Source organism: Sinocyclocheilus anshuiensis, unplaced genomic scaffold (assembly GCF_001515605.1).
Source record: "Sinocyclocheilus anshuiensis isolate Anshui unplaced genomic scaffold, SAMN03320099.WGS_v1.1 scaffold536, whole genome shotgun sequence".
Lineage (NCBI taxonomy): Eukaryota > Metazoa > Chordata > Actinopteri > Cypriniformes > Cyprinidae > Sinocyclocheilus > Sinocyclocheilus anshuiensis.
Genome location: NW_015557179.1, coordinates 1,019,359 through 1,037,475, shown reverse-complemented (window position 1 = coordinate 1,037,475; position 18,117 = coordinate 1,019,359). Strand labels below are relative to the sequence as shown.

General features: G+C 36.8%; 2 protein-coding genes across 8 annotated transcripts in view; one reads left to right on the top strand and one right to left on the bottom strand.

Annotated features, from left to right (window-relative positions):
• lrmda (leucine rich melanocyte differentiation associated) overlaps positions 1-6,107 on the bottom strand; it is a 306,767-nt gene extending 300,660 nt beyond the window's left edge. For all 5 annotated transcript variants that reach the window (XR_001632951.1, XR_001632950.1, XM_016473873.1 and 2 more), the window contains exons 1-2: positions 5,933-6,107; positions 5,391-5,491 (exon numbers count right to left, since the gene is read on the bottom strand). Coding sequence is in view for 3 of the 5 variants with exons in the window: in XM_016473873.1 (XP_016329359.1) it covers positions 5,391-5,491; positions 5,933-5,974 (143 nt within the window). In the remaining 2 variants the exon portion in view is untranslated. The remainder of the gene's footprint in view (positions 1-5,390; positions 5,492-5,932) is intronic.
• An 86-nt stretch (positions 6,108-6,193) lies between these two features.
• Positions 6,194-13,799, top strand: znf503 (zinc finger protein 503). Of its 3 annotated transcripts, none has more exons than XM_016473871.1 (3): positions 6,194-6,290; positions 6,461-6,738; positions 11,873-13,799. In XM_016473871.1, exons 2-3 carry the CDS (start codon positions 6,691-6,693, stop codon positions 13,283-13,285), a joined length of 1,461 nt encoding a protein of 486 aa, XP_016329357.1. In that variant the 5' UTR covers positions 6,194-6,290; positions 6,461-6,690; the 3' UTR covers positions 13,286-13,799. The 3 variants fall into 3 exon arrangements, with proteins under 3 accessions (XP_016329357.1, XP_016329358.1, XP_016329356.1); XM_016473872.1 differs by having other exon boundaries at positions 6,200-6,290; positions 6,476-6,738; XM_016473870.1 differs by lacking the exons at positions 6,194-6,290; positions 6,461-6,738 and adding an exon at positions 10,821-11,468.
• The last annotated feature ends 4,318 nt before the right edge of the window (positions 13,800-18,117 follow it).

The window sequence follows — 18,117 nt, the reverse complement described above, 5'->3', positions numbered from 1 at the left end:
GCTGTATCGTGATACGTATCGTATCGTGACTTTGCTGGTGATACACAGCCCTAGTTGGTACTGGCAGGGATTGTAGGCGAGGGGAGTGAATGACCAGCGCTCTCTTCCACCCTCAATACCACTACTGAGGTGAGACCCTTAAGCAAGCCTTGAGCAAGCCTTTTAACCTTACCAAATCAAATGAAACTATTTACACTGCAAAATTACAACTGCAGTAAATAATGTTATGAGATTAATGTTTTAAATAACATTTTGAATATACAAATAAGAAATGTTAGGGGAAAATGCATACTTTTAAACATGAGACTAATCTGCTAGTATTCAACCGTTTCCTTCATAAATCATAATTCATTCCTTCATAATCATTGAGTAACAAGCACGCCGAGTATTGCTTGGAGAATGTGCAATACTTCTGTTCAGATCTTTGTCAGTCAATATTGTGTATAAAATATTGGTGTCTAAATTTAATATACTATACTTGTTTGTTGAACTAAAATCCATGTAACATTTGCAATCGTGAAAATATTCAGCAAAATAGCTCCCTTGTCATGGTATGTTACATAACTACATCATGTTAATTTTTACCCCAGTATGTTTGTTCTGTGAGTTTCTTTATGTGTGCCGTTATGCTCATTTGATTTGATTCCTCCATGAAAGTCTTTTACAGACACAGCACAAGCCTCAACAGCGCGACACTGATACCAGAAATATACTATCCATTATCAATCGCTGTTTAAGCTGAATGTAATAAAATCAGAAGAATCATTTTCGCATTTTGATACGTAACTAGTTATTTTTTGGTCACTTAAGTTTTAATTAGGCTATTTGCCCCGTCAGGCAAGTAAAATTCTCGAGACATTCTCGAGGCTGGTCAGCTAGCTAGTTCAACCTGTATTCTGCTACCGCAATTCTTCCTGATGACGCAGTGACTACAGCAGGGGAAAAAACTTCAGTATGTCCAATGATTGTAAACGGTCACTGAGTCCTTCAGACTGGATACATTTTTGCAGTAATGTGACCAAAATTATTTAAGACCCACTGAATCTGAATTTAAGACATTAAGACTTTTAAGGCCACCCTGTTCAAAAATAAAACTGGACAGAAAGGAACAGGATGCAGATGTCTCAACACGCACTTTTGAAAGTTTTTAACAACACAATGGCCAAAGATTTCAGTCTAAACATGCATGTCTGTAGCAACGATGTTTTAAAGGGGATGAATTAAAGGGATACAACATTCAAAAATGAAAATTGTCATTTATGTTCATGTGGATCTTAAAATGCAAGACTTTCTTCTGTTGAACATAATAGATGATATTTTGAAGAACACTGGAAACCAACACTGGAGTCCATTGATTACTATTGTATGAAAAAAAAGAGACATTTCTGAAAAAATATATTTTTTTAATTCTGCAGAAAAAAATAAATAAATGAGCAAATGATGACATAGGCCTAACTTCCATTTTTGAGTGAAGTCTTTAAAAGATGCAAGCAGAGAGGGATTTACGTTGCAAACTGTTGATTAAAAAGCTAATGAAATAAAATCTAAGAATCTAAAACTAGTCAATGTAGATGACTAGACAACTACCGTGACACATCCCGCATAAATGCTCATTTCTGGATGACTCAAATTGTCTTGTGGCAACCCTGAGGACAACAAAAGAACCTTTCTATCACTTTGTCATGTTCACATATTTAAGTCCTCATGCTAGAGGGCAGGATGTCTGTCTATTAACTTCTTACTGTGAGGTCTTTGTGTGAACATGACAGAAGAAGCAGTGAAATCCTTACTGTAGCCCACATCCTCACTTTATTCTGATCACATGCCTCTTTATAAATTAAATTTCACACTTAATGTAACCCTAGCCCCAACAAAGCACATGACCTAAACAGCTTCAGTAACAGAACCTTCTGTTCTGCTCAAAGGCTCTGTGAAGTGGTAAAAAAGACAATTATTTCAGAGCCAGCTTTGGCATTCTTGCATTTGATACGTACATATACAGATGTCAGAAAGGGAGGCTTTCTACTGACAAGCCCTGTTGCCAAAAATCATCTTTATTGGCAGTGTGATTCTAAATGAGCAAGACGAGTTATTCTAAAACATAAGTGGTGAAACCTCACTCTTCTGCGTGTACGTCACTACATCGGTAATGTAAATCTTGCAGTGTTTTAATGGAAAGACAATGAACATGACATTGTTATAGAAGCATTCCCATTAATTGCCTATCGATGTGCCCAACTATTCTGGTAATTATGTTACACATAAAAAGTTATAAATGATATGATGATAGCATAATGGCTCAGCAAAGGCAATACACCACAGTGTAAGCGTTTCTATGTGTAGCAATGCTGCGTACTTTACTACTATGTGTATGGTGAAACTATTAGGAAACATTACGGCCGAAACTGATGCAATAAAGAGCATTTCATAAAAGAACAAGCATCACTCCAAACCACTAACTTCGTGAATACATGGTGTAGATACTGATTTCTTCAGTCATGATCGTATAGCACTCTGTATAATTCATGCACATGACAGCTGACCAAATGATGCATGTGACCCAAAAAAAAAAAAAAAAGACGTTTTATGCCTAAATATTGATAATTCTGGGTTCTACAGTCTTCACCAAATGCTGGGTCACCAGTCACAAATGCTCATTAGGAATATTAATGCACCGATAAGCGTACATTTATGTGCGACACATTGAAGCAGCACAGAATTTGGCAATTATTAATGTGACAGACTCCAGTGCAAAGCGAATCAATTAAATGGAAGAATCCACATTTTCAGCACAGATAACTGCCTCAAGACGACAATTTTCACATGACAAAAAGAGGCCCATTCAGAGTCCTTCAAGGCCTGATAGGTCAAGAAAAGAAGTCTGAAACAAAGGCACCTTATAACCATCATTTCCTCTCTTTTAGTTGTCAAATCAGCTTTGCTAGTCCTGCTAGTGAAATGGCATCCCGCTCCCCAGCTGCCACAAGGTGCTTCTTCATGTCCTGTCAAAGGAATCTTTTATTCTATTTGCTCAGCATTAACATGTCACATTTATTGATCAGGCTTTTTATCTGGCCACAGCATGGCACGCCGCTACTGTACCCGCTGTTCTCTGATGTCTCAATGACATGGCTGATGAAGTAATGCACATAATGCATGTATTGAATTGCACTTAATGCAGAGGTGTGACTGTAAGCATGACAGGTAGATTGAATCAGAGATGTTGTATGCGGTTGGGATCCTGTCATTTATGACAGTGTTCTAGAATGTTTCACATGATAGAAACATCCTGCAAGGACTTCCTCAACCAATTTGGGCCTAATATTACATATTTAATATACAAATATGATATGAATTCATTAATGTCCATTGCCAACATCTGCGGTCAAACAACATTTTAAAGGGCCTAACAGAAGTGCACTAAAACTACCTATATTGGCAATTTTCCATCTTTCCAGGTGCTATTCCAGAAGGCAAGATTAACTTACCATGACATATAGCCTGAACTCTCGGTTGATTAACCCAAACCTTGCTTACTCGAGGTATGCTGGTTCCAAAAACGTGTCTGGGAGTAAGTTCAGTGGACTATTGACTGAACAGAGTATGTTCACGGTTAACACACAAGACGTACTCAACAGAGCGACCAATCAACGAGTCACCATGGAAACGGACGTTAAGAAAATGCACGCCATACTGCTTCTTTTGTTCTTCTTTTGTTCAATGTCCATTTGCATACTTAGTGCATATCACCACCTAATTGGTGGTTGTGCTATAATTTTTCTTTCATTTTCTTTCTTTCATTTTTTTATGCTAATTATATAAAAAAAGACACATCACATGTTTATTTTTATTATAAAAATACATTATAGAAAATGCAGATCCATGATGTGTGAGATGATAAAATAAACATTACCTTGTTATAATAGTGTTTTATAATTAATTTATATCAATAACTATTATATGTGACATTAAAATAAATATAAATACCATATTAAAATAACATAATATTACCTAATATATTACTTATATTAGTGCTTTATAATTAACATATTCAATATTCAAAATACACACATACTGTATATACATACACATATATACACTAACGCTCAAAAGTTTGGGATCAGTAAGACTTGTAATGTTTTTTAAAGTAGTCTCTTATGCTCATCAAGGCTGCATTTATTTGATCAAAAATACAGAAAAAAACAGTAATCTTGCAAAATGTTATTACAATATAAAGTAATGGTTTCTATTTTAATATACTTTAAAATATAATTTATTTCTGTGATGCAAAGCTTGAGAACCTGTGATACTTTTTTTTTCAGGATTCTTTGATGAATAAAAAGTTAAAAAAAAAGTTACAAAGAACAGCATTAGAACAGCATTTTCTTATTTTTATGTTCTTATCTTTCTTTTTTTTTTAAGAAATTAAAACTTTTATTCAGCAAGGATGTGTTAAATTGATAAGTAGTGATAGTAAAGATTTATATTGTTAGAAAATATATATATATTTTGAATAAATGCTGTTCTTTTTAACTTTTTATTCATCAAATAATCGTGAAAAAGTATCGCAGTTTCCAAAAAAAATATTTGGCTGCACAACTGTTGCCAACATTGATAATTCTAATAATAAATCAGCATATTAGAATGATTTCTGAAGGATCATGTGACACTTTACACTGAAGTAATGGCTGATGGAAATTCAGCTTTGCATCACAGAAATAAATTATATTTTAAAGTATATTAAAATATAAACCATTATTTTAAATTGTAATAACATTTTGCAAGATTACCGGTTTTTTTTTTGTATTTTTGATCAAATAAATGCAGTCTTGATGAGCATAAGAGACGTCTTTAAAAAACATTACAAGTCTTACTGATCCAAAACTTTTGAGCGGTAGTGTACATATACATGTAAAACTACAACTATATTGTAATAATATACATTATTGTGCGCAATCTGCCATGCCCACTGGAGTCTTGTCAATAGGTCGAGCATGCACTGATAGCTCTGAAGTAAACTAACCCTGAAATAGACCCTGCTCCGGAGCAGGTTATGTTCAGAAAATAAATTGCTATGGCTACTTGCATACCCTGAAAGTTACCTCCGTTTTTGGAACCAAAAGCTGAGTTTATCCGCCTACTTACCCTTAAACATACCCGGTTATGTCACATAACCTGCTTTCTGGAATACCCCCAGACAGGATAATGTGGGACATAATCCCATTGCAAAACCTATTGGGACAAATTATGTCTTTCCCTCCTCAGGTCCATACAGGAATCCAGTATGTGCAAAATAGGTGCCATGCTTGTCAGCACTGTCTCCCATCATCACGGACCTCCTATTATCATTGTCTGTTAAGAGTTACACTGCGACACAAACAATAACTTACCTCAGTTGGTTGAAACTGAGATCTAATCTTCTTGCCACTTCTCCATATTTTGCCCCAAGAAAATCTGGAATGTCTTCCCAATCATGCCCAATGCAGGACACCTGCATAAACGCAACAGAGAGAGGGAGCGATATCAGTTTTATTACATAGCTGGAACTCTGAAGTATTTTTCTTTCAAGAAATAGACCTTCTTAACCATTACACTGAACTGATGGAGATTAAAGATATGTTTGAAGCTGTTCAGCTGTCCATAAACATGTGACGGCTAATAATTCAAATACAACTATTGTGTGAATGACACCACTGTTATTATGTTAGTCAACACCTGTTTAAAATAAATATTTGTCATAATATTTTTGAATAGAGTTGTCTCGCGACACAGAAAATATATTTATATAAATATATCCTCCGTTTTTATCTACATGACACAGCATGACTTGACAAAAAAAAACAGAAACAAACGCACACTTTGGGGCATTTGGTGTGTACTGGTTGAATAGTATACAGGTCACAGGACAACGTGTTTGAGATATTTCACTTACCTGACTTCCATTCACCACAACCATTGACTCGTTGTATGCCATTGCAGTCAAATGACAGTTCAGAAGGAAAGAAGCATCAAACGAAGACCACCACAGTTGTTTTTCTGCTCATACGACTGAAACGTTTTCTTTATGTTTTTAAAATAAACTTTTAAACTACGCTCCGAATGAAGCTTTACTTCTTCCGCGTGCTTGTGTCAGCTGATCTGGGACGAAGCACGCGCCAGCGTTCAATTGCTCAAATCTGTTTCAGCTGCTTATGTTGCCATGAAAATAATGGTGAGTGAGTAGCATTCCTGCTAGCAATCCAGACAGCTTTCGTTTGAAAAAGTAACAGTTCTAGTCACTGGATGTTGGGGTAAGTTTGCAAAGTATGTGTTACAAGTGTTACACAACGCATAATAACTCAGAAGTCATATTTCACTGTATTATAATTTCGCTAATCATATTTAACTGTCCTATTCGTGTGTTCACATAATCGCTTAAGTTAAAATAACACATTAAAGCTTTATTGTTGTTATATGACAGGACACGCGGAAAGAGAGACGCACGAACGCTTCGGTTGGGCGCGCCATGACGTCACATCGGATCCTCCCACAGGCTTTTGGAGACGAGCAGGATCTTATGATGGCGGCAGCGCACGGACACTAGAATAATGCATTTACTTAGTTAGGCTGCTAAAATGTGCTTCATAGGACATCATTGGAAATCTGTTTAAATTATCATCTTTATAGGAAATGAAAGGATTGTGCCTGTAAATGTTCATACCTGTCGTAACACAGCGGAGCGCGTGTGTGCAATTTCAGGTAAAGTGGTTCATTGTGGTCTCTTTTTACCAAACTTAATGATAGGAAATGCTTTGTAATGCATGTTTAACGCTTGTGAAGGAAGAACCCTTTTTTTATTATTATGATTATTTTTATAGATGTTTCGAAAGAAAGGAAGCGGACTAAGACGCTCTATAGCCTAACGTTACGCAAAATAAGCCGTTTTCATTTTTAAAGAATTTGAGTTGGTTGGATTTCAGCAGTGTAGCCTACATATGTGAGAGTTTTCTAAACACTAAAAATATAATAAATATTGTATTTTTTTTGTATTGGAACTGATTTGTGTTACTAAGCTGCTTTACCTATCGCTTAATGTCTACAACCCTTTCAGATTTATTTGTAACTTGGGGGGGTCAATGTGAAATGTGTTATGGTTTATTTTGATAAATCATAATGACCTCAACTTTGACTATAGTCAGAAAATGTTTTGCACAAGTGTTTTCGGCTGCTTTAGGCAGCTCTGTAAATGACTATATTTAGGCATGCATAAACATGACGATATGAAATATACTAAAATACATTTGCATTTAAATAATATGAATTATTATTACAAAAAAAAATATGTTCCCATTTAAGGGTAATACCGAGTGCTTGGTATCTGGTTCAGAAGCTCATTCGTCATGCAGACAATAAAGAGAAAATTGTTGCCCGATGCTGGAAATTTATGGTTACCCTTCTCTGCCCTAATAACTCACGCAGTGTCACGCGCTGACAGCTTGTGCAGAAAACAGTCACACATCTTTACATACTGGAGAAAGACTCTGTGTTAAGCTTGTTTAAAATGGCCGATATCAACACTAGTGTCTGTTTGAATCTGTGTACAGCAGTCTTCCCAGTATTTGCACTTTCAAAAACGTATACAAATATGTAATGTTAATGTACAAATCAAGACTGAAAAAGGCTGCTCAATTTTATATATATATATATATATATATATATATATATATATATATATTTCTATTTGTTTCGACTCGACATTCAAGGGTTTTCAAAATTGTCTTCTAACAAGGCCTGTGTGTTATATGGCTAAATAATTCTAACTTTCTAAATATTAGAACACGTAAACTACGCTAAAAAAAAAGCCAAATGCTGAAATGCAATCAGTAAATATTGATTTCTGGAGAGTGAGAGAGCGTGTGTGTGAGAGAGTGAGATAGGATTAATAATTAGCTCACACGTTTATAGGCTTTTACAACAAAATTATTTATGTATAATTTTAAAAGTTAGATGCACTTAGAATATGTGAGCAATGTTATTTTTATGAAGAAGAGGGGTGAGATGTTTGTATAGAGATTAAAACCGCGTTTTAGGATTAGGGTAAACCAGCAAAGTTTATTGTTTGTCATAGATCAGGGTTATCTGTTTCAATGTGTCTGACATACTCCAACAAAATGTACATTTATTTCTTTCACGCTGATGACTGTCCACTCCAGGTTTTCTTGCTCTCCTAGATGACCTGTCAAGCGGATTACCGCAGAAAGAGATTAATGGTGGAGGCGGGTTGCAATAATCTAAGACGCTCTATAGCCTAACGTTACGCAAAATAAGCCGTTTTCATTTTTAAAGAATTTGAGTTGGTTGGATTTCAGCAGTGTAGCCTACATATGTGAGAGTTTTCTAAACACTAAAAATATAATAAATATTGTATTTTTTTTGTATTGGAACTGATTTGTGTTACTAAGCTGCTTTACCTATCGCTTAATGTCTACAACCCTTTCAGATTTATTTGTAACTTGGGGGGGTCAATGTGAAATGTGTTATGGTTTATTTTGATAAATCATAATGACCTCAACTTTGACTATAGTCAGAAAATGTTTTGCACAAGTGTTTTCGGCTGCTTTAGGCAGCTCTGTAAATGACTATATTTAGGCATGCATAAACATGACGATATGAAATATACTAAAATACATTTGCATTTAAATAATATGAATTATTATTACAAAAAAAAATATGTTCCCATTTAAGGGTAATACCGAGTGCTTGGTATCTGGTTCAGAAGCTCATTCGTCATGCAGACAATAAAGAGAAAATTGTTGCCCGATGCTGGAAATTTATGGTTACCCTTCTCTGCCCTAATAACTCACGCAGTGTCACGCGCTGACAGCTTGTGCAGAAAACAGTCACACATCTTTACATACTGGAGAAAGACTCTGTGTTAAGCTTGTTTAAAATGGCCGATATCAACACTAGTGTCTGTTTGAATCTGTGTACAGCAGTCTTCCCAGTATTTGCACTTTCAAAAACGTATACAAATATGTAATGTTAATGTACAAATCAAGACTGAAAAAGGCTTGAGCGCCTCCATCCAGTGAGAGATGAAAGGCAAAGCGCATTGCAAAGCTGCTCGATTGCCCCGGAGCCTCAATACTGATTAGCCGTCTCAGCGGTGAATAGTTCAAGGCATTTTAAACTTCTTTTCTCAAAGGTCTGACAGACCATTTCTCTTTCTTTTATGTCTTTTGGTATTGTCAAATAAAATTAATAATTTTATTGTGTGTAAATAAAATGTAGTTGACATGAATGAAAAAAACTGTCTGGACTTTTATTATTATTATAATTATTATTAGGCCTATTATATTCTCGTTTCTTTTAACATTCCAAGTAAGTTGAAGTTTTGTTGGTTTTTGCCTGAGGCAATCTGATACCAGTTCACATTTGTGCAAAACATGTATCCGGAAAAACCTGAAATTGCATGTGAGACAAGGAAAGTATCATTTGAAGTAGCTATCATGTAGCCTACACCTGTCTGAAACTTAGTCTCAGTGTGTTTAAAACAGGTCTTACTGCTCGTGCAGTCAGAAAATCTGTTTCTTTTTAATTCAGTATGCACTCGCAGAAGAACATAAGTTAATATAAAATTAAAAACGAATTAAACAAATTATACTGAACGTAAAATATGACAACAGGTATAGTTACAGCATGCAATTGCTTGGTTAATTTTTTTTGGGGGGGGGGGGCTTACAAGTTTTATAGCCGATACAGTAAGCAAAAAATAAATAAATACAATAAAACATTACTTGCCCCGTGTTATTTTAGAACTTTTTAGAAGTAAAATAATTATATGTCATATTCATTTTTTTTATATTTAATTAGGCCAAAAACGTCGTTAAAAGTACTTTAGAAAAAAAAAGGAAAAACAACAACTGGGTTGTTTTACTTGGCAGCTGTATTCTATAGAATAAATGACCAGTGGTTGATTTTCTGTTTCTGCCTCGATTGAAAATAGGCTAAACACGGGGAATAGGTTCTTGTCTTACCGCAGGTTTTAAAGAAAACCCTTTCCAAACTGAATAAAGCAGAGGGACATGCCCCTCAAATTAAGTGACTCTTCTCCAGGATGCTTCTTTTGCCCTTTTCTCCGTCACTCGCGGCAAATAATCAGCTTCAAAAGCTGACGTGAAGTAAGAAAAGGATTGACAGCAACTGACAAATAACTAACTGATTGATTGCGGTCGAGCAGAATTGACAGTTGACGGAGGGGTGGGATAGAAATAGAAGGGCGGTGTATATTATATTGAAAACATGTGACATTCACATCCCTCTATCACTGCATTGGTCTGCTCTTGTCAACGCTTGTCTGATTGGGGAATTCAAACACTACAAGTTGATCTTATGTTTCTGGTTTAATGTTACCAGCCCACTTGCATAACAGTACAAAAAGACTAAACGCACATAGCATCTTGGAAGAAGACTACATTTCATTTAATACAAAAAAGAAAAAAAGTATTAAACCAAAAAGCTAGATGGTTCATAAAATGTAGTCCATCATACAAAGGGGTGTATAATAAATTTAAAAAAAAGAATCCCAAAAACTTTAATGTTTTATTTCTGTTTTTGTTGTTGGTGGTGTTAATTATCATCAATAAAAAGCGACTCTTATAAAAAGCCTACAAATCAGTCGAAGAATAAAGCTATGAGAGGGAATTATTTTTTTCACACTTAGTTTATATTTTAAAAAAGATGGCAACTCCAAGGCAATCTGCTCGTGAAAATGAATAACGAGCATTTTAAATAAAAAAAAATTGACACAGGCAGCGGGCGTGTACGACAACCTACATATTGAGCAAAATCTCCTCCCTCAAGTTGTCAAAATAGAGGCGCTTACAGAAGGAGGAACGTCACATCCCCTTGACCCTCCAATCACCTCGGGGTCCCATTTGATTGGAAGGCGGCAAGGGCTTTAATCTCGGACTAATACAGCTGCTTTTGAAGTGAAATTTTCTACTAGTTCTTGGTTTGGGAGGACAAGCGCGGACCTACGGGAAGAGACAGAGCGCGCGCTATGCCTGTAGTGTCACACGCGGCTCCGGATCTGCGATAGCCTCACGCTCTGCTCCAGACGGATTATACTATTTATCTTTATTTCTGCTATTTGAAAGAAGATTACGGCGTAGTTTTTTATTTATGAATCTGATAGATGAAATACCAACCAAATACATGAGAATTGGGTCATGATCACATCGCCCTCTGCTTCTGCTTCAAGAAATAGTGATACTGATCTAGTCTGGGAAAGCAGCAGCAGCTCTCGGAATAACAACTCCGCGCTCGTCAGCAAGCCTTTTCTCCGTTACGTCCCTCCTTCGGACCCTTTACGGCAAGCTAACCGACTTCCCATAAAGATTTTGAAAATGCTTACCGCACGCACAGGACACATTTTACACCCTGAATATCTTCAGCCATTGCCATCCACCCCGATCAGTCCAATTGAGGTAAGATGCGAATTCGATGGTTTTTTTTAAGCTGTTCCAAGTATTTTGTCCGCATTCTCTTTTTCCCGGAGAAATGACGGGACATTATTGGAATCTGGGATTGGACGTAGCGGAGCAGAGAGGATCAAATTAATAAAATATTATAGCTAACATAGTATTTTAATTTGACCAGTCTTTCTCTTTAATTCAGCTAACATAGTAAACACGCCTTTGGCATAGGATATTTACCATTTCAGCCCGTTTTGCGCGATGCGCATATTCTCGAATCTCTTACAACGTTCAAATAGAAGCGACGAGTCGTTTGATGAAGTTTATTTGTTGTGTACTTTGACAAATACGTTGCAATGATTGCGCCTGCACACATTTGATGTGTCTTAATCTTTTATTTGTATCTATCCTCGCAGCTCGATGCCAAGAAAAGTCCTCTGGCTCTTCTTGCGCAAACATGCTCTCAGATCGGTAAACCGGACCCTCCACCCTCCTCCAAACACTCATCAAACGGAACTAACGACAAAGAGTCGAAATCTGGTCCTTTAAAACTGAGTGACATCGGTGTGGAAGACAAATCCAGCTTCAAGCCGTACTCAAAGCCAGCGGATAAGAAGGACTCGTCTTCTGGGGTGTCTAACGGAGAGAAGTCTGGTTTCCGTGTGCCTAGCGCCACCTGCCAGCCGTTCACTCCCAGGACTGGCAGCCCGAATTCCAGCACTTCGGCTTCCCCGATGCCGTCAGATGGGAAGGGAGAGAGAGATGAAAAGAAAGAGTCTGATTGTAATAAAAACTGCACCTCAGATGGATCTGCACCGACCAGCGTCAGCCACAGCCGGATAAGCGTGAGCTGTGCGGGAATTAACGTGGAAGTCAACCAGCACCAGGAAACCACATCAGGATCCAAAGCAGCGACGTCGGAGTCCTCGTGTGTCACCTCTTCTTCCTCAGCCTCTGTCCTGGGGTCAGGACTGGTAGCCCCCGTTTCTCCGTACAAACCCGGACAGACTGTTTTTCCTCTATCCCCGGCTGGCATGACGTACCCTGGAAGTTTAGCAGGGGCCTACGCTGGCTACCCTCAACACTTTCTGCCCCACGGTGGAAGTCTGGTCAATGCACAGTTTGCCAGCTCGCTGGGCTGCAGTAAAGCTGGCTCAAGCCCCCTAGCTGGGGCATCCCCTCCATCTATAATGTCTGCTAGCCTTTGTAGGGACCCTTATTGCTTGAGTTACCACTGTGCCAGCCACTTAGCCGGTGCAGCCGGAGCTTCCTGCACACACGACTCGGCGGCCGCGGCTGCTTTGAAGTCCGGATATCCACTCATGTACCCGACACACCCTTTGCACGGTGTTCACTCCTCGCCGCCATCTTTTGGTGGACACCATTTGTATCCCTATGGCTTCGTGCTGCCCAACGACCCTCTACCGCATGTGTGTAACTGGGTGTCAGCAAATGGACCTTGTGACAAGCGTTTCTCGTCCTCCGAAGAACTTCTTAACCACCTGAGGACGCACACCGCGTTCACCGGGACCGACAAGTTGATATCGGGTTATCCCAGTTCATCATCGTTAGCTAGTGCTGCCGCCGCAGCTATGGCGTGCCATATGCACATGCCGCCCTCAGGAGCCCCTGGGAGCCCCGGGACACTGGCACTTAGGAGCCCGCATCACGCGTTAGGACTAAGCAGCCGCTATCACCCGTATTCGAAGAGTCCGTTGCCTACTCACGGCGCACCGGTTCCGTTACCTGCAGCCACCGGTCCTTATTACTCTCCCTATGCACTGTACGGTCAAAGACTCACCACAGCAGCAGCGCTTGGATACCAGTAAACAAAAAAATCAGACTTTGTCCAAATTTATAGATTATAAAGATTGAAATATAAAGACTTTTATATCATCGCGCCACTGAAGGACTGGATCCGTGGACTCACTGTATTTATTTATGTCAGCTTAAAGCGGACGATAATACAAATTAAAATATTTGAGCAACTCAAAAGTGCATTACATTTGAACTGAACTCTGTAGATAACGTGAAACACATGTTAGAGTACTAATAAAATAGGGGTCTTCAGTTGGATGTTGATTTGGAATTGCTATGATTGTATTGTTCGTTATTATTTAATGTCTCATTGAAAAGAAGATAATTTCCATGCATGTTTGTTTCTTAAATCCCACATTGTCCACATGATTTGAAATTGCCGTTATTTTTCAGGTGTAGCCTACACCACGGAGAGAGAATTGGTATTTTTTGTATGTATTCTGGAAAATAAGAAACAATTCTGTTCCATATTTCTGTCTTCAGTATTCATTAACTTAACATCACCAAAACTGAACTCAAACTAAATTCTGTCATTTAAGGATATTGATTTTGCCGTTTTAAATACAAATCATGTCATTTCCACGGTTGCAGCCTTTTTCAGGTTTTACAATTCTGCTAAATGATTTAACTGCGAGTAAGAGTTTAAATTATGAATGCATTCGTCGGTGTCTGAGAGATTCTATCATTATTATTATTATTGTTTATTTTTATTTTTTTAATGGTTGATCCAGCAGATAATTTCAGGCTAGTTTTATTACTTATGAATTTAATTAAGTTGTATTACTAATGAATGAATTTAAAAAAGTGTTTATTTATAAATACAAAAAGAAATGTATGAATTGCCACTTTATTTCATCTTACGGTACGGCGTTAAATTAATTAATGGGACGTGTTGTCTTTTTTTCAAATTTTTAAAGAGACGAAATGTTTTTTAGCATAGCCTAACCTTCATGTGATTGACACAACCGGTGTTTGCTTTCTAATTCAGTTTCGTAACACTACCATATTGTCAGTCCATCATCTCACCATATATCGAATATTTATGTTCACTTAAGAATATAAACGGCTCTTGCATTTTGAGCGTGCATTTGTTGTGGTGTTGTTGAACAAGATTGTGTTTTGTAATGATATATAGGCTCGTTTGCAGTAAGTTATAACTGCTGTCGTCAATGGCTTATTGTGGACAATGACATGTTCGAGAACCGCTATACCAGACTATAGCCTAGACAATATTGAGAGTGCTTTGTTTATATAAATATTATTGGAAACAGATACAACGTTTAAAAGAAATCACGAATAACCCATATTTTAAGTGTTATATTACTGTACACACTTGTGTTAACCTATTTGCTATAGATCACCCAATATCAGTTTTAAATCTGTTTTAAGTGGCTTCACGAAAAAATATTTTTCATTATCAGCTTGTCGAGATTTTTACATTTACACATGCAAAGTATAAGTACACACTTTTTTCAGAGTCGACTATATTCTACCACTGTCAGCAACATTTTAATTCGGTGAGCAAACACAAACATTGTCATTAGACTAGACTTGTAAATCATACCTGTCATTAAATTAAACACTAGTTTCCAGCTAAAAAAAAACAAAAACAAAGCAGGATTTGTGTTATATTGTGTTGTTTTATTTAGGCCTATCTATGGATCTGTTTTTTTTTTTTAATGTGTGCTCACCAAATTATTATTTTTTTTAAATCCTCTTTTTTTGCGTACACATTTAAACAGGAAATAATTTATGAAACTATACATTTCTATTAACGATTATAATTTGTTTAAAAACCGTGTAACCAAAAGGGAAAACAAGAAAAAACATTATCGAATGCATTTAGTAATAATGCAAAAATAAAAACTCCTCCCAAAAAATGATGAAGCCGTCAGGTCCAGGTCTGGGATAACGCATAAGGACAGAAAATAATACAGGCTACTTTGATATTTTGTTTGCGAGACGAATAATAAAAAACGTGTTTAATGTCCTCTAGCAGTAGTGCTTTTATATTGTTTAAAAAAAATCATAATTTTTGAGGAAATGGCAACTTTGCAATATACGCAGGTATCGAATAAAGCAATTTACTTAATTACGAGTCTTCACTACAGACATATGTAATTTAATAATATACCCTGCCATATCAAATATAAAGTACAAATCGTCTCACGACATTTTAGGTGTATTTTTTTCGTTAACTCTTCATGCCTTATGCTAAACAAACTGCACAAAGCTTACATGCCGTTATTACAATGTAACAATATTTCAGTGCAGTTGAATATCCTATAGGTTATGTATGTACTGTTTATGCTTTAAAAAGTATTTATGTATGTGTGTGTTTATTTTAATTTTGGGATAAATGACAATTAACCCCGGAATGGAATATTAAATAATATAGGCCTAGACTATAAATAAATGAACTAAAGTAATAACTAATGACACAAGATTAATTAATGATTGTATTTACACTCCAAAAACAGTTCATTAAAGATGGAAAACTTCACCTGCCCAGTAATGTCATAGACGAGCAACTAGACTATGTTCTGGAGGCCCACACAAGCTTTAAACTGATGTAATGACAGTGAAAGAGAGCAATTTCCATTTTTACCCACATCATGGTGGCTGTGAGGAGGTCCCCGATGGAAAGCCATTCATCATGTGCCCCTCCTCCCGGGCCTGTAGCTAGCAGGCACATGTGTGCATAAATTACCCCGCTTGCCTTCTTCCACTGCTGTTCAGTGTGGCTAAGGAGTATAAAGAGGAACAGAACTCCACTGCCTGCTAGTAAAGCATGACTTACACCACTGATCAGCCCTGCAATGAGCATGTTTATAAGGGTGATAAATAAAGTGAATACCTTCCACAGTGGTCTCATGTAAGGTGCCAGGCAACCACAATCTGGAAAATAGGATGACTGGAATGCCAGATTAACCTGTGACAACAACGGCTTGTTATAAAGATGAATTTGAGTCCACAGCCTCATTTCTGAGTAGAAACATTTCATAGATCAACAACACAGCATGCCACATGACTTTTATAAAACTGAAAGTGTTAACCATCGTGTTCTTTTAGGGCTCTATAAGACCCAGAGGTCCTCAAGAAGTCCACTTTGCACTAAATTATCAGATTCAAAGTTTTTTTTTTTCTTTGTCAATTATATAAGAACTGGTTATAAACAAAATAAAGGGTTAACAAGTACGCTCTATAATAAAGGTTTCATTACTTATGCATGTGGCCTCAAAACAACCCAGGTATAAACTATAAAAAAAAAAAAAAAAAAAAGAATTGCCAGATGTGTGATTTGCTTTATTGTATTTTTCGACAATGTGTTTTTCCTTCAGTCAAATCCAACACTGAACAGGAATTCTGAATAACAGCTTTGATGTAAAACAGAGTCTTCGAAAATATCTGCCTGATGAGTCAGAGGAGCTTATTACTTATTTTGAAAGGCAAAAAAGTAGATTAATTTTAAAACTACTATTAATATAATTTTTTCACATGCAGCACACTGACAAAAACAAACACAAAAGTTTTTTTTTCATTGTACTGTGTGTAAAAAAATATTATTAATACTAGATTTAAACTATTTTTTACAAATAAATGACTAGTAAATTTCACAAATAATTAAGAAGAAATGCAATTTACACTGAATTAAATGTGATATTTGGAGTAGAAAGACTGAAGTATTATTTTCTTGTAAAACCAATACAACCCAATATTCTTTGTTTTATTTACAACTTTGAAAAAATATATTTTTTGTTTTTTTACAGTGTGCTGGGACTTAACATGATTAATAATTAACATGTGTACAGAGTATAGCCACACCTTAGGTTTAATGCCAGAGGTGCTAAAAAACTAATTGCATTGGTAGAGATGCATGGCTGAATTATGGACCACACTGAGGAGGCTGTGCCAAGGTATGCTGACACACGAGGCCTTCCTGCTCTGTATCTACCCTTTTACTGGAGCTGCTATGAGCCCACTTACCACTGAAAGCTGGACTTTAGAAGACACCTGGATTGCCACCACTGATTTGCACTTCACTCTTTTATTAAATAGCACAAAATTACTACTGACACCAATGTAATTGTGCGTGTGATAAAATAAACAGACACGCTGTAGTCTGACATGGTAATCCTATATGCTTTGAGCAACAGCTGTGTCAATATGTGAGTGCCACGCAAATGCTAAACTTCTAGACATAAGTCAGAGACAATTATGTCCCTCTCTCATGAGAGTGGCTTGATTTATGGGATTATGGGATTGAGACAAAATCCTTTTTAGCTGCGATAAGGGCGATTATCATTACAATCTTTCAAATGAGGAAGATGTTTTTGTTTGACAGTCTAGCAATAGGCTTACTATCTTTTACATAATGTTTAGAGCATTTAAAAACAGCTTTAATTTAACCTTGGAAAGTACAAAACTTTTTTTTTTTTTTTTTTGTATAGCTCATATAAATCTCTTCACCAAAAGGTGATCTGCTACGACACATAACTATCTTCAAGAGCGATTTATGTTGACACAGGAGGTGGAAATGACCACAGCTTTTGTGATTGCAGTAATGAAGCTATAAACCAAATAGCATGAAATGAAGCAGGAGCTCCACGATTTAATCAGCTCATAAACAGATCCACTGCATCAAGCAAATGACGTTATTACCCATCTGAAGTAAATCTTGCTAATCTCCAGAGATAAAATCAACATCATCAATGGTCACATGTCATATTCATCAATGCTAAATCGTCCCCTTTTGACAGATTAATCCCGGCCGTGGCTCCCTGAGAGAGTGGTAATGGAGACCCAGGCAAACAATTCATTCACTGAACATGTCAGGCTCCTA

Bases quoted from the DNA above. Each gene is read 5' to 3' on its own strand.
- znf503 (XM_016473870.1), top strand. From the start codon at position 11,211: ATGATCACATCGCCCTCTGCTTCTGCTTCAAGAAATAGTGATACTGAT. The intron at 11,469-11,872 runs GTAAGATGCGAA...CTATCCTCGCAG, and splicing joins CCCCGATCAGTCCAATTGAG to CTCGATGCCAAGAAAAGTCC.